This window comes from Pantherophis guttatus, chromosome 2 (assembly GCF_059756535.1).
Source record: "Pantherophis guttatus breed Tessera chromosome 2, ASM5975653v1, whole genome shotgun sequence".
NCBI lineage: Eukaryota > Metazoa > Chordata > Lepidosauria > Squamata > Colubridae > Pantherophis > Pantherophis guttatus.
In genome coordinates this window covers 219,299,074-219,314,348 of record NC_142064.1, presented here as the reverse complement: position 1 = coordinate 219,314,348, position 15,275 = coordinate 219,299,074, and the positions used below count along the sequence as shown (strand labels likewise).

At 35.6% G+C, this 15,275-nt stretch overlaps 1 protein-coding gene across 19 annotated transcripts in view; it reads right to left on the bottom strand.

Moving 5' to 3' along the window:
- Positions 1–15,275, bottom strand: part of CACNA1D (calcium voltage-gated channel subunit alpha1 D) — a 240,478-nt gene that overhangs the window by 33,436 nt on the left and 191,767 nt on the right. For all 19 annotated transcript variants that reach the window (XM_087887838.1, XM_087887840.1, XM_087887842.1 and 16 more), the window contains 7 exons: positions 12,905–12,996; positions 10,064–10,223; positions 8,456–8,583; positions 8,243–8,339; positions 6,847–6,949; positions 5,122–5,223; positions 220–350 (listed from right to left, as the gene is read on the bottom strand). In XM_087887838.1, the coding sequence (XP_087743964.1) occupies positions 220–350; positions 5,122–5,223; positions 6,847–6,949; positions 8,243–8,339; positions 8,456–8,583; positions 10,064–10,223; positions 12,905–12,996 (813 nt within the window). The remainder of the gene's footprint in view (positions 1–219; positions 351–5,121; positions 5,224–6,846; positions 6,950–8,242; positions 8,340–8,455; positions 8,584–10,063; positions 10,224–12,904; positions 12,997–15,275) is intronic.

Below are 15,275 nucleotides of genomic sequence, written 5' to 3'. Positions count from 1 at the left end.
AAACCTACCTTCATCCTATCTGCTGTGGCTTCTATAAATATTCTTCACTTACCTTTCAACCCACAGAAAAATAAGATTACTCCTCTTAATGTTGAAGGGCCCAGGCATCATTACAAAGAACAGTCCTTGTAGCATTGCTGACTGCACCTACAGCCATTTACCTGTGGTTATTAATAAACTTGCAAGATGGTTAGTTAAAGTGTAGGAAAACAAAGTCACCTGTAATGCAACGGTGGTGTTCTTTGCAGGGTATTTTCCCACCAGTCCTTGTTCTTTCCGTTTCTTGAATTTCCTAAAGTAGTCCTGTATCAGAAAGGTGGCATAGAACTTCCCCACGGTTACCTCATCATCTAAATGAACAGACCAGAGAGATGTCTCCCACCTCAGCGCATTTCATTAAAAGCCAATATATACTCTATCCAAGTGAGAAAAAAATGTGATTGGTGCTCTGTGCATTAGGGTTCTGGCTTATAACAAGGCAACCTGAATCTAGCATAAAGCAATGTTTAACAGGCAAACTCGGCTAAGCAGTAGAAGCAGATAAGTGAACTATGTCTTATGAAAGGAAAATAAATTATTTTATTAGAATTCAAAGAGGAAGCAGTTCTTTTAAGAGGCTGATGGACCCGAAATACTTTCATCCATTTAAATCAAATTGCTACAATAAGAGCATCCTGGAAAATTCTCAGGTTTATTTGGACTTGGTCCTTTTAAAGGAGGGATGTGCAAGTTTTTGGGCAAGAGCTGCATGTTGGAGATGGTAAAATCTAAATTTAATTAAACAGCTAAATGGACAATTTCCCCTCCATGTCAAAAAAAATTGTAATTTCACTATCAAAATTTTATGGGGCTGCATGTAGCTTTGACATTATTGATAAAAGGAACTTATTTTTATAACAAAATCAAATATGTCCAGTTATTGTTATTCACCTAACTTTCTAAACTATTAAGTTGCTATGTAGGTTTTCTCTGAGTGAAAATACTCAGCCAATTATAGTCATATAAAATAAAGTGGCAGGTATCAGAAATCAGGCTTTGGAGCAAATGCTACTATCTTAAATTAATGTCCTTACACTGGAAGCTTTACTTCATGGGGTCTTTAGGAAGATTTTACAATGGAATACAAAAGAATACAATTTTGGCAGTTGTTAGTTTCCAATAACTGGATATGTTGAATAGCATTATGACCATTAAAAGATATTACTCATGAGTGATCATTTCAGGAACAAGTTAATTTCTACGCTTGGCTCACAGTGAGATTCCCATTGCTCTACTCTTATTCCTCACTGACAAGCTCCAGATCTCTGCATGGCCTTCCACACTTTGGTGATGATTTGAAGGTACAAAAGGGACAGTTTTTCTGAAAACTGTGAAGAGTTTCTTTGAATTACTGGTATTATAATCAAATATTTTGTTTTGCTACCATATCTGATTCTGATTTCAGAAAAGAGATTTTTTTAAAAAAATCATCCATGTTACTTTTTACATTATGGACAATTACAAAGCATTTCATTGCAAGATGGTCTGAAAAGCCTTCCCGAAATAATGTTACTATTCTGGTTAGATTAACATTACTACTTATAGAGCAAGCCCATATTTGATAACATATTTTATATTATGCTCCGTTAGAGGAGTTAGAAGAACAACATTTAAGATTTAAAGTCGCTTGGTTGGGAGTCCAGTCTGTTTCATGCTGTCTCTTAAATAGCATTGCTGAGCCTGATCTTATCATGTGACAAAATATCATTTGAAAAGGTCCTCATCAACCTCCATTTGTGACAATGGAAGCTTAGAAGTCCTAGCAATTCAAAGTCAGGTCATTTTTTTTCTTTAAATCATCATGGTTATTTAACTATATTTGAAAAGGATGAGAGCACCTAATGTGTAATCTACCTTAGAAACTATTTTCTTAAAATGAATCTGATTGAGATTATACCTGAATTAACTTCTCCTTTGAACCATTAAAATGCCCACAGAATAGTTGCACTGAATGTTCCCCTGTCCATATAAACAGAATCCTTCAGAATTTAGTTCAGTAGAAAATCATGCAATAGTGACATGCATTTTCAACCTACAGAAAAAGGAATCCGTGAAATGATAAGAATTTGATTCTTTGATTAGGCCAACTGCCTGTATGTTCTGTCCTGATCGGTGATGCCTATATTAATCTAATATGTCGAAGATGACAGCAACTGACAAAGTACCTTAAGGACTATCTTTGAATAAAAGATGGTGCTAAAACTTGGATGTCATAAAAGTAATAAAAGAAAAGAAAACTGCACACAGATCTGATATTGGTAGTGGTTAAGGTACCAGGTTAGAAAGCAGGAGCCTATGAATTTAAGTCCCACCTTAGCCATGAAAGTGAATTTGGGCCAGTCATTCTATCTCAGCCCAACCCACCTGACAGGGTTGTTCTTGTGGGGAAAATAGAAAGAAGGCATGTTGGTTATCTTTGCTGCTTTGAGTTATTTTTTGTAAAAATAATAAAGGTGAGATACAAATAAAAATATTTATTAAGATAATTGTGAGTTCATGAAAAAAAAACTTCTTTTCAAAAAGTTCTCAAAATATTAATTTTAATAAGGGAATGCTATTTAAAATGGATTTCAGAGGACTAAGAAATAAACTAAATGGGACAAAATACTTTGTACGCTATAAAAGACAAACATGCCTTAAGATGACCTATCAGAATATACAAATGTTTTTTTCTGGTGATGTATAAGCATGTTTGAAAGTGGATAGTCACAAATCCTTATTTCCACATTCACCTGCCTTTGTTTGCAATTTCTTGCTTGTAGTAGAACAGCAGAATATGCAAACATGGACCCTTTCTTAGTTTTTTAATTTGGGCCCAGTATACATTGTTTGGTACGTGAAGGGGAACAGCTAGGAAGAAGTGGGTGTAGAAGAAACAGAGCTGATATGTACATGAAAAAATATTAGAAGGGAATGAATTTCAACAAAACAAGTATGGAAGAAAAAAGAGAATATTAGATAGGTGTCAGTGTGCTTGGAAAAGAGTTAAGAATAGGGGCATTAAAAGAAACCTTGGAATAAAACAGACAAATGGCTTCTAGTGGGGTTTTCTTCCTATTATCGTTCATTTTGAACTACATTTTTTGCAACGTAACTTGTCACATGATATTCCAATCACTTTTAGTCTCTTTTGAGGTATTAATAAATTAAGAAAATTAGTAGATTTAATGCTAATAGTATCTAAAAATATCTAATACCTTCTTGTACTAGTATTTCTTATTCCATAACTCTGCTTATTATTGAGAAATGGTGAAATGACTGTAACATTTAGTCTGTTTAGGTCTTGTCTGAGAGAGGTAATGCATATTGAAACTAATGAAATAATGTGACCTAATTTAACATAGATTAAAAACTTTGGTCTGTCCAATATATGTCCTATATTCATCTATTTTCATTCTAAGCCATTGGTCTGATCTGAAATATAAACCAGTATAATTCACAAAGTTTTCTTCAGATTATGATGTTGCTTAAACTGAAGCTATATAATCTTGAACTTACTTCAGGTTCATGAGAATCTGCACGCTTGCTTTTCTATAGGTTTGTTTTTATTTCATATTCCCAGATTATTATGACGTCCTTTCCTTTTTCATGATCCTTATACTCTGATTTCACTGTGCTTGTGAATTTAGTGTTGCATGAAAATTTGGCAGTCTTCTGTTTCCTACATTTTAATGACAACTTTTGTGCCTTTGCTTTAGGCAGGTTTGGTCACTCATCTTGTCACAATACATTGATATCATTTTGTACACAGTGATGCAATTGTGCTGAACTCTCTAACTCCACTTTAAAGAAAGCCTACATTGTGTGTTAGGTCTGAATCATATACTCAGTAAAAGGTTCTTCATGCTCAGTTTAGACAGCCATGGCTTGCTATTCTGAAGCATGTCTCTGTATTTCAATAAAAAGAGGGGAATGAAGCTGGCCAGAGGCAACACTGATTCCATGCCACCACCCTAAAACAGAATTGCTTCAGAATATTCTGAAAAGACTGATAGTTGAAAGGAATAGAGGCTGCAGAAAAAGCTCAAGCACATTGTTACAACAAAAGCAAACTCATCTAGGCCATGCAAGAAATCAGCTGTGCGGCTAGAAAAAAGCAGAAGGGAACATAGAAATGTCATTTTAAATGTGCAGTATCTCTTCTTTGGACAGTTGGCATTGCTTGGCATTGTCCCATCCCACCCTGAATCTGAGTTGTCAGTTGCCAGGGGCTTCTTCTGGGCTGGCTGAAAAGTAGGACAGCTAAACATGCTCTTTCTTTTTGTCTCTCTCTCTCTCTCTCCTGAAATACTAAGGAGGTCATCTTTGGAGGGAGGACAGAATTCAGTACCTTCAGCAGTTAAGTAATTTTTAAAAACCTAAACCAGAGTAATCTTGAAGGGTGCAATAATACTAAAGGAGTACAGCAAAGTATAAACATTTTAGAAGATGAACTCCAATAGCTGGGTCTCTTCAATGTCTGACAGCAGCCTTAGATGTTTTCTAATTATGCAAGAGATCCTGCACTTTTAAAATGAAAACAGCAAATCAGAACATCACCCGCAGTCAACACTTTATCACTGTATCTATCAACAGGTATATAGACATCCATATATAGTTAATATGTACATTTGCATTTAACCTAGATGCATAATTTCATTTAAATCAATCATAACTTTCCTAGTTACATAGTTCTAGCTAATATACTAACATTAGCGGATTGTTTACTCTGTATTTCTTAATAAAATTATTTACTCTTGATTAACTATTTTCTTAAATTTTGGAAGCAATTTAGTTTACCTAATCTTTTTGTGTTGAAGGAGAATAAATGAAAGAATGGCTCACAAATTTTAGACTAAATTCCAAATTTAAATGAATTAGTGAAGATAATAAAGGCTTATTATTATTCTGAAGCCTATAAATTGAAAGGTTTATGTATAAAGGAAGTTTAAATTCTTTATTTCAGAATGCTATGTGTTTTACTGTAAATTAGTATCTAAAACTTTACTATCTTGTCACTTAGTTAACATTAGCATACTGTTATAGTATTTTTCTGTGTTTTGTATTTAAAATGCAGAAGCTATAGGAAATCATGTTACTAACCACCAGCAGGAGGAACAACTTGGTCCAGGAGCTTCATACTAGTTTTCTTCCAAATTTTCTTTATGACTGCCCTGAGTTCTTCATTTGCTTGCTCTAAATTTCCTGAGGAGAATGAGAAGGAAGGAAGAAAGGAAGAAAGGAAGGAATTACATATATTAATATAAACTAAACTAAAGAGCAAAATGTCAGTATCTCTACACATGGTTGGGATCTCTACAGCTAAGCCAAAGTTAAATGAAGTTTCCACAAAAGGTCAATAGCTTTGACACTAGTTTACTTTGCTTTTGCTTTGGGACAACATAACATAGTCAAATATGACACAGATTCAAGAGAGGGTCTATCACTTCCAGTAGCTTTGTGATGTTCTGCTCCCACAGCAAGTCTGGCCGATTGGATTAATAGATTTTGAAGTGGTTCCTATCCGGCTTGGACTGCTTCAGGAACACCTCTACATTGCTGCTGTTTTTATGGCAAGAGAAACAAACACAGTGGCCACCAGGGTACATTTAAGAAGCTCACAAGCCTGAATTGGAGGGTGATAGCTGGAGGATGACAGCTGGAGGGTTGATTTCACAGATCCTTCAGCAATCAGCACAGAAGAAATACTGGTTAAGATCCAGAAGGAAATTGACAGACACCAACATTAGTACTGCTGGTAGCCATTTCAACGAACAAGTAGCATAAACAAGGAAGACTTTACATGAAATGCCATCATTGTTTAAACAGATTATATCTTAAAAATATAGAGTAGTTCAAAAAGATCATCTGATGTATTGGTCGTATGCAAAATGTTATCTCCTGATAGTAAATGTCAAAGCAGCTGTCAAAAGGAAAACAATGGTTATGAATAATTGGTCCTCTGGTCTGCAGATACCAAATTGAAGCAAATGTGCAAAATAAAGAAATTACTGATCCCGATGAATTTCATATTTGATAAAACATATTTTCTAATTGCATATTACTTTGTCAACAATAACATGTTCCTTTCTATTATATACAATTTTTTGAAGGCCAGAGATTTTGAGAAATCAAGACCAGTGTATATAAGTTCAAAGTGCAACTGATTCCCACCACCTATCCTATTTTTCAGTAAAGGAAACTACTGCCCCACAAAAAACTGACATTTTGGGTACAAACATAACTACAATACTTTTACAGAGAACCATACATGCAACCCAAAGGTGCTTTTTTCCAGAGGCAACTGGACTTTCTAGGTTTTTTTTTTTTGAAGATGTTTCGCTTCTCACCCAGGAAGCTTCTTCAGCTCTGACTGGATAGTGGGGAATGGAAGGATTTATATTTCTTGCAGACAGCTGGTCATTTGAAGTTTATATTAATACTGTGTTTCCCCAAAAATAAGACCCTCTCTTATATTTTTTTGAACCCTGAAATAAGCGCTTGGCCTTATTGCCATGTGCTCAAAAGCCCAATTGCGCTTATTATCAGGGGATGTCTTATTTTGGGGGAAACAGAGTAACAGCTGAAGAAGCTTCTTGGATGAGAAGTGAATGTCTTCAAAGAAAAACCAGAAAGTCCAGTTGCCTCTTGAAAAAAGCACCTTTGGGACAACCATGGCCTGAATGACTGAGAATCTCCATAGACATACATGCAACCTTTTACATTTACAAGGTCTCCAGGGTGGCCACCACATATATCAAAGATCGGTACTAATTATTTGATAAGAAGAAATAAAGAATAATTAAAATGTTTATTGTAGGCTCCTACCTTCAGTTTTGATTTTCAAGGCTGTTCTTACTAAAGCAAATAGAGTAGCATTAAACATAACTGTTCCATCACTGTTTAGGGGCATGTTCATGGCTACCAACCTCTGCAGATATTTAAAAAAGAAATAGACACAAAGAAGGTTCAGTATGCGTTTATCAGTTTATCATAAAGTGTATGCCCAGGAAATTAATCTAAAAATGCATAGGAAGACATATCATAGTCTAGTGGTTATTATTATTCATAGATGTCATGAGCTGAATACTAAAGGATATCTTACAAAATAGAGGAAATTCCGCCTGACACGAGAGTTCTATAAGTGAGTGTTTTATAATTAACACATAAAATAATTCATGCCAAACATACTTTATACATTAATGGAAGAAGATAAATATTTGGGATGAGCATACCATAATTATTATAAAGTTTCATTTCTTTTTATTTGATAGCTTCATATTTATTTAGTTCTCTCATAAAATCAGTGGGAAATATCTATAGCTGCAGGAAGAATAAGTAATTTCTGTGGATAATGATTCTAGATATCTTTGAAATTTCCATTGTTCTGAAATGAAACTTGTTTTTTTTTAAAAAAATAACTATAAGTATTTTATTTACCAAAGAAAATAAGATGATCCTTTCCATCATGCTCTTCTCATGGGTAATTTAAAGGCATTTGCTAATATCAATTAATAATAGACTGCTAGTTTCATGCTATGATTCAACTGCTTACTACTTCTTTAGTAGTAAGTGTACTACTTACACTTAACTACCTGTAAATGTACACTTTACTACTTGTAAATGTTAAGCTATATCTAGGCATTACCACAACACTGCTGATCTGCTGAAGATAGGATGGTGTTTGTATATACAACTTCAGTATAAACTTGGAAACGTCCTCACAACCAGAAGCGATTGTGCTTTTCCTGCTTATATTCTATGTTGATAGACAACCGTTTTTGATCAGAGGACCACAGCTGGCCTTTTAGTTCTAGTTGGAAGTTACATGAGTCACATGAGCCAGTGATCTCAGGAGCAAAATCCATGTCATGTATTTTTTTTAAACTAAGAACCATCAATCTTCTTGCTTTAATTAGGGGGAGCTTTTGATGTATATGGGACTTCTTTACCTCCTTTCATAACTGAGAATAAGCAATTTATCTTGACTATTGAATGAATTCTCCAAAACTTCCTTTTGCTACCAGCCAAATACTACTCCATATCAATGACCCAGAACAAAGGAAAGAGGTGGCATTACTTTTGTAATAATATCCAACAGAGCCTAGTGAAAAAGCTAATAATTAACACTGGAGAATTGGGTACAATGAATATACAGGTATCTCTTCTCTAGAAAATTGCATTACTTATAAAGGTTTTCAAAGAATCAATGACCTCAGCCTACCTTGCAGGCTACTCTGTGAGGACATAACTTCCCAAAACCAAGGGGAGGCTGGATGCGTCGCAATAAAGTAACAACATCAAGGTGTTTTATTCTCCCTCTATAAAAAAGATTAAAAAAAATTAAATAGCTCCAGCTGACTTAAATTAGGCATTGTTTTGTTTTGTTTTTTAAACTCCTTTGATGGGGATATATTGTAGTCATGAGGTAACTTACTTTGCTTCAGGATCATATTCTGACCATATTCTTTTAAATTCATCCAGATGATGTGGACCAAGGATAGACCAATCACGTGTCAGATAATCGAAGTTGTCCATGATGACAGCCACAAAAAGATTGATAATCTTAAAAACAAGACATAGAAGACAATATTACCATATGGCTCAGGTAGCAATCAGAAAGAACACTTCGAAAGTTTTGTTTACTTATTAAATTAGATTTGGACTCTGAAATAAATATATATATATTTGAAAAAGAATTTTGGTGCCTGTGAATCAGTCTTGACTCCTGGTGACTGCCTGGACAAGTCCTTGTAGTTTTCTTGGCAAGATTTTAGAAGTAGTTTGCCATTGTCTGCTTCCTAGGGCTAAGAGAGAGCAATTGGCTAAAGGTCATCCAGCTGGTTTATGCCTATGGCAGGACTAGAATTTAGAGTCATGGTTTCTATCCCGAAGCCCTAACCACTACAGCAAACTGCCTCTCCATATTTATATTATGCCTTAGACAGATATAAACGCTTGCTAAAAATGAGGTCTATAAATTTGCCTGTAAATTTAATTGCCTGCATTTATCTGGCTGTAAACACCCTTGCTTCAGAGTAGAATAAATACAGGATTATGTTTTTTGCTCCTTTTGGCACAATGTTCCATGGGAAAGCCTTTTCTTTTATGTACACCTTCCATTCTTTAGATGGAAAGTGGAAGGATTATTAGAGCAAAGGTTGGACAGATTCCTATAAGTGGAAGCTAATCTTAAAATTGGTCCCATACCATTTATGGCTTTGAAGATTAGAGTTAATGTAAGATATTCATAAATATATTAGCATGCCAGCTTCTGTGAAATTGGAAATGTTATACCAACTGTGTATATGTGACAAACATTTTATAATAGAAACTGCAACAACAGTGACAGAAAAAAGTAGATTATTAAAAGAAAAGGAAATGCTATGTTGAGCAGGTATAATATTACTGAACACATTCATGTCAAGGCAAGAAATATGTTCTCATTAGTCAGAATGCTATTAGAAGAAAATAGCATATTAGAGAAAAACAATAGAAATATGTCCCTCAAATACTGGAATACTGCTGTCATGTTACCCCTAGTCATTTTTTTCTCTAGACTATCCATACCCAAATCCTGCAACAGTTCTTTATATGTTTTAGTCTCCAGGCCTTTAATCATCTTAGTTGCTCTTCTCTGCACTTTTCCCAAAATCTCAACCTCTTTCTTGTAATGTGGTGACCAAACCTGGATGCAGTATTCCAGGTGTGGTCTTACTAAGGCTTTATAAGGTGGTACTAAAATTTACCGTGATTTTCATTCAAGATAACATGCTTACATTGTACTGATGGATAATAATTGAATCAACTCAGTTTTTGTTTTAATCTGATATTAATACTTCAGGCATACAGTCTTTGAAAGTGGAGTACCACATAAGTAACAGCAATGAGGAAAGGAAACTATAAACTAATCTAAACTAAACTAAATAAACTAAACATAACATAACATAACATAACATACGCTTTGTGAGTTAATATAATTAATCTTTAGTACATTTTCCTGTTCAAATTTTAGCCATTCAGAAATTTTACTTTCTAGACTCACCAAAAAAGCACATAACATATAGAAACTGATGAAATAAATAATAGCAAAATTGCTCCCACATGTGTATTCTTCTCCAGGGCTATAATCAGACTCTGGATCACAACGTTTTCCTGGCATGCAAGCTAGCATGATGTCTTGCCAAGCCTCTCCTGTAGCACACCTTTAATATGGAACAAAGGAAGATAAAATAAAGCAAACAATATTGTTTCTTCTAGCATAACATTGCTATTATTGTTTCCTAATAATGGTCCTAAACAATGAATGAGGGCACAGTAAAGAGATGTCATGCTATGTTGTATATTTAAAAATATATTAAATCTTTATGTCCTGTTCCGATTAAAACCTTGAAAGTATAAATACATTGATTTTATCAGTATTAATGTACTATGCTCGTGGTTTTTAATAATTATTCTCAATGGTTGCCTTATGATGTAGTTTAATTGGAGTTCTATATGTTTTTGTATTCCTAGGCTGCTTGTTCATGTAATGTCTAGAGCCCACATGGATTTAGGGGTTAAATGAATAAGCAGCCAGGAAATACAAAAATATGCAGAACTCCAATTGCACTATATCATTAGGCAACCATTGAGAATGGCACAATTAACGCAGGAGGTATCCTAGTTCTCCTTCCCTCTTATACTTCAGAGAGTCAGGGTGGAGCCAGGTTGGGTCTCTTCCTAATCTTTCCTTGTTTCACAAGCTTGAAAACATGTTTTGCACATGTTGTAGCCACCTCTGAACAGTTTCTCCAAGATCATCTCTGTTGCTCCCACTAAATTTGTTCCATCCCTTCTATTAAATCATGCCATCTTGTTAGACCTAGGACCAACTGAGCCTTCCTGTTATGGCACCTATCCTATGAAGCAGACTCCCCTATGCATCCTGCTCGGTTTCCACCCTCTTGGCCTTCCAGAAGACTGTGAAGTCTTCTTGATTTTTTTCTCCCAGATATTGAGGAAAAAATATAACTTTCCAGGCAGCTAGATGAGCCTAATGTATGTGTGGTTTGTTGAGTCTGATACTCTAGTATATATAGCACTTGACGTCTATTGTGTTATGTTTTAATTGTTTTTTACTTGATCTGTAGCAGCGATGAAATGCTTACCTTCGCTACTGGTTTGGAAATGTGAATGCACGCCTCTTCTGCGCATGCGCAGAGCCTTCTGCACATGCACAGAGGGTCAAAAACAGGACATAATGATGTCCCAATGGTTGACCAGAGCCTCCCGTCGCCGGCCCTACCGGTTGACGCGAACCGGATATAACTGGCCGGATTTCACCGCTGATCTGTAGATGTTTTATTCTATTGCTTTTGTTGATTGTTGTCAGTCGCCCAAAATTCATACACAAGACAGATAACCATATTAAAAATTTTTTTTGACAAAACCAATTTTAAGAGAGTATTAGCTACAATCTTCCTTTGTATAGGCATCTGGGACAAACCGTGTTGTTGAAAAAAAATGATGAAACGTGCACCCTGGCCTTTAATATTTGTATCCCAACATTGAGTGCAGGTAATGTAAATTACATGGTTTTGTTGTGTTGTCAAAATACAGTTTTCATCATTTGCTTTCCTGTGCCACTAAAGTCAATTCCACACAATCTACATACCTTGGTATCTGTGTAGACAAACTCTAACCAAATTTTCTTAGTCTGAAGTTTAGTCTGCTGCTTAACTAGCTTATACTATATATTTTCTAATTGTATGGTGCTACTTCTGCACTTTCTGGTCCCTGGATGGGGCTTTCCTCTCTGCTTTTCCTATGAATGTCCCAGCTTTTAATTTATTGTTGATGTTCCTTGCAACCCTATTAGACAGGACAGGGATACAGCAGCTACTGAATGTATAATTTTAACACAGACTTATCTAACTGTATCATCATGTTATTTGGGGCAGTAAGGGAGGATATGTGGTCAGTACATGATTAGGCTACCTAAATTGCGCCTTTTAGCTCTCATATGTAATTTCTACTCATATTCAATTACATATTCTCACATTGATCTTTGGCAATCAACATTTTAATTGGAAGTCACTGCAGGGTATCTCCTGCAGTCCTTTCTCTTTTTCTGTTAACCACATAACAGCTACTGATAACCACATAAAACGTATCTACTCATGAAGTGGCTCTTTCTGAGTTATGAAAAGTATCGAACGGGACAACTGTTTCAGGCTGTTTACAACGTGGTAGAAGTTAAAGTGAATATTTTCATTTCTTTTTAAGTAAAACATTGAAGGTCTGAAAAATTGTAAAAATCATTAAAAATCACCAAATGATAGAGAACAAGCAAGAATCTGGCATTTCTTGCATTCTAGCTTCTTCACTGTCATTTTTAATTCATTGGCAGACTAAATATATGTGGAATACTCAGAAGTTCCAGCAAAAGTACCATAATGATTCACCTGATGTCCCATCTTAGATTAAGGTACGTTAAATATTTTACTTGTTTATGACCTATATTAGATGTACTGTTAAAGGAACAGAAGATTAATTTCTTAGGTTAATAAAGTGTTTTTCACAACCTACCACAAAACCATTCCACACATTTTTGAACTCTTTTTTTTCTTCCTAGAGTTTTCCTACAAGTTCAGAGTACTCTTTTTCCAGGTCAACCAAGGATTGATCCATTTGGTTGCAACAGGAATTGACCAACTGGTTTATTGCCCTAGTCTGATGTTATGGGCTGAGAGAGAAAGTGACTGGCCCAAAATCACCTAGCCGGTTTTCATGCCTAAAGTGGGACTAGAACACACAGTCTCCTGGTTCCTAACCTAGTGCCTTAACTACTAGACCAAACCGGATCCTTATGAACTCTATGCCAGTAATAACAAACAAATTCTACCGGAAGAGAAGAAGCACCGCTTGGGGGAAGGTTTGAAAGTTGTTGTTCCTGTTAATTTGATTGCCATCTTTCAGAGCAACTTTGCCAAATACCTGAAAGAGAAGTAACAGCTTACCCATGGTAACCTTTTGCAATTTTGATAAGCCTAAACAGTTGATTTTCTGCAGTATTGAGCCAGATACTTATAATATGAAACGTTTCCTATTTTTGAACCCTAATATTAATAATGCTAATATTACTACTACTACCAATAATAATAATAATTTACTGGCACATTGATCCTTAGCCATAATTGTCAGGTTTTAAAACACAGATTGGTAGTAAACCTCAGCTCTTCAGGTGTTTAATCCCTTATTTCAGAGTATTTTATCTAAGAAAAGACTTCTAGATATGAATCAGTTGAATGAAACTCCATTACAGAGAAAAATGAAGGTATATACACATAGATTGTCCTCTGTGATATAAAGAAGTCAATGCCTTTATATAGGTCTGTGTTCCAGTCAAAACTGTATACCTTTTCTTCTCATCTTTCTTAGTTAACTGATGCTTGGGCAGTTTAAACACATTTATGTAATTCTCTAAGATCCAAAACACTGTTTGCCACCTTGCCATATTTGGGCCTTGCATCATTTCCATCTCTATTATCTGCTCCCCTTCTGTGTCACCCATTTCCTCCTTCTGGTTGTAGGTGGCTGGAGGGTCTTTGCCTGTATTCCAGTTTAAACTGTAGATGAGCCAATCAGGGAATAGTTTAAGGTGTTATACTCTGCTTCTCTAATATTGCTCCTCCAGATGCTGAATTTGAGCGCTATAGGGCTGGCTTTGTTTCTTTCATTTTCTGTCAACCAGTTGGCTTATTAGCAAGCACCAAAACATTGAACTTTAATTGTTTAATTTAAAATTGTTAACTTTAATTGCTGCTACCTTGTAAATGAATAGTTGACCCATACATTTCAGGTTTTTGAAAATTAATTATTCAATTGATGAACACATGGAGTAGTCACCAGACTACTGTGCACACCAACTGGTGGAGGCTTTTCACTGGATAGGGTATTTCCTTTGGGCTGGAATTTCAATCTTAATATGGGATTTTTCATGTTAACAACATATAGATAGCAGCACAACACAGACCCATTCTGGTGCATAGAATTAGGCTCATTAGGTAGAACAGACCATAAAATCAGTTTCACCCAATAACTACTTCTGTTGAAATTGACTAATAAAAGGATTATGAAACTCTGATTGGGCTGTATCTTCTTCTCCTTATAATTTAGTGAATTAGGAAGGCGCCTGCCTGAGCCAATTTTAAATATTATTTGGACATTCTAAACTTAAATCTTTGGCCAGGTGCCTGCACATCTTTATCAAGGGTTATATTTCTTACTTTCTACATTGGTGGGCATGCACTGTAGATGCAGCAAGATTTAGAATGGCATGATTTTCTGATGGGAATGTAATGGAGCCAAACAACTGTTTAGTTGTGGCATATACTGTGAAGAAATATCCCTAAAAATGGTTGGTGGAGCATCTTTGTGCTATGACAAATGGGCCCAGAGCAAGACTGAGTGAAAGAAAGTAGTACAATTGCAAGAAGTAGGAAAGGAAACTGAAAGAAACTGGAGAAAAAGTAATGGAAAATAAAACAATGAGCAGAAATTTTCAACCCACCAAGCAGCCTTTGGGGACTTACCGTATTTCTTGGAGTATATGACACACTTTTTCCCCCTAAAAGAGGTTGAAAATTTGGGTGCATCTTATACACCGAATGTAGCCCCACCAACTTGCCGGCCTCCACCCTTTGACCTCTGCCTCCCAGCAATTTACCTCCTTGCAGAAAGCAGCAAACTGCAAACAGCCCGTTTCAGCTTCAGGACAGCCTGATTAGCACAAGCAGTTGATTGTCTGTTGGATCGGACTCCCAACTCTCAGCTGTTTCAGGCTGCAGGAATTTGCCATTGCCTATTGCTGCGAGGGCAATCAGGCAAATTGCTGGGAGGCAGATTTTTTTTTTAATTGCGCTAATCAAGCTGTGCTGAAAACGAAACTAAAGCAGACTGTTTGCTGTGCTGGGAGGCAGAGTTATTGTGAGTGTTTTATGAATCTTATTTTCTTCTTTGTGTCCTTTTGTTGTAAAATTTCTGTCTAGAATCAACAATTAGCTGGAATTTAAAAAGCAGTTCACTAACTTAATTAAAATGTTACCTAAAGGAAAACAAAGAGAGGGGGGAAAAAGCTTTATATCTAACAGATTGTGTGCTGAATAACTTACTGATCCTGATTACAATACCAATCTATGCAAAGAAAAAAACTTAAAACAGTTCCAAACTGGTAAAATTTCATAGTATTTCCCATATCCACACACTAGCGTATA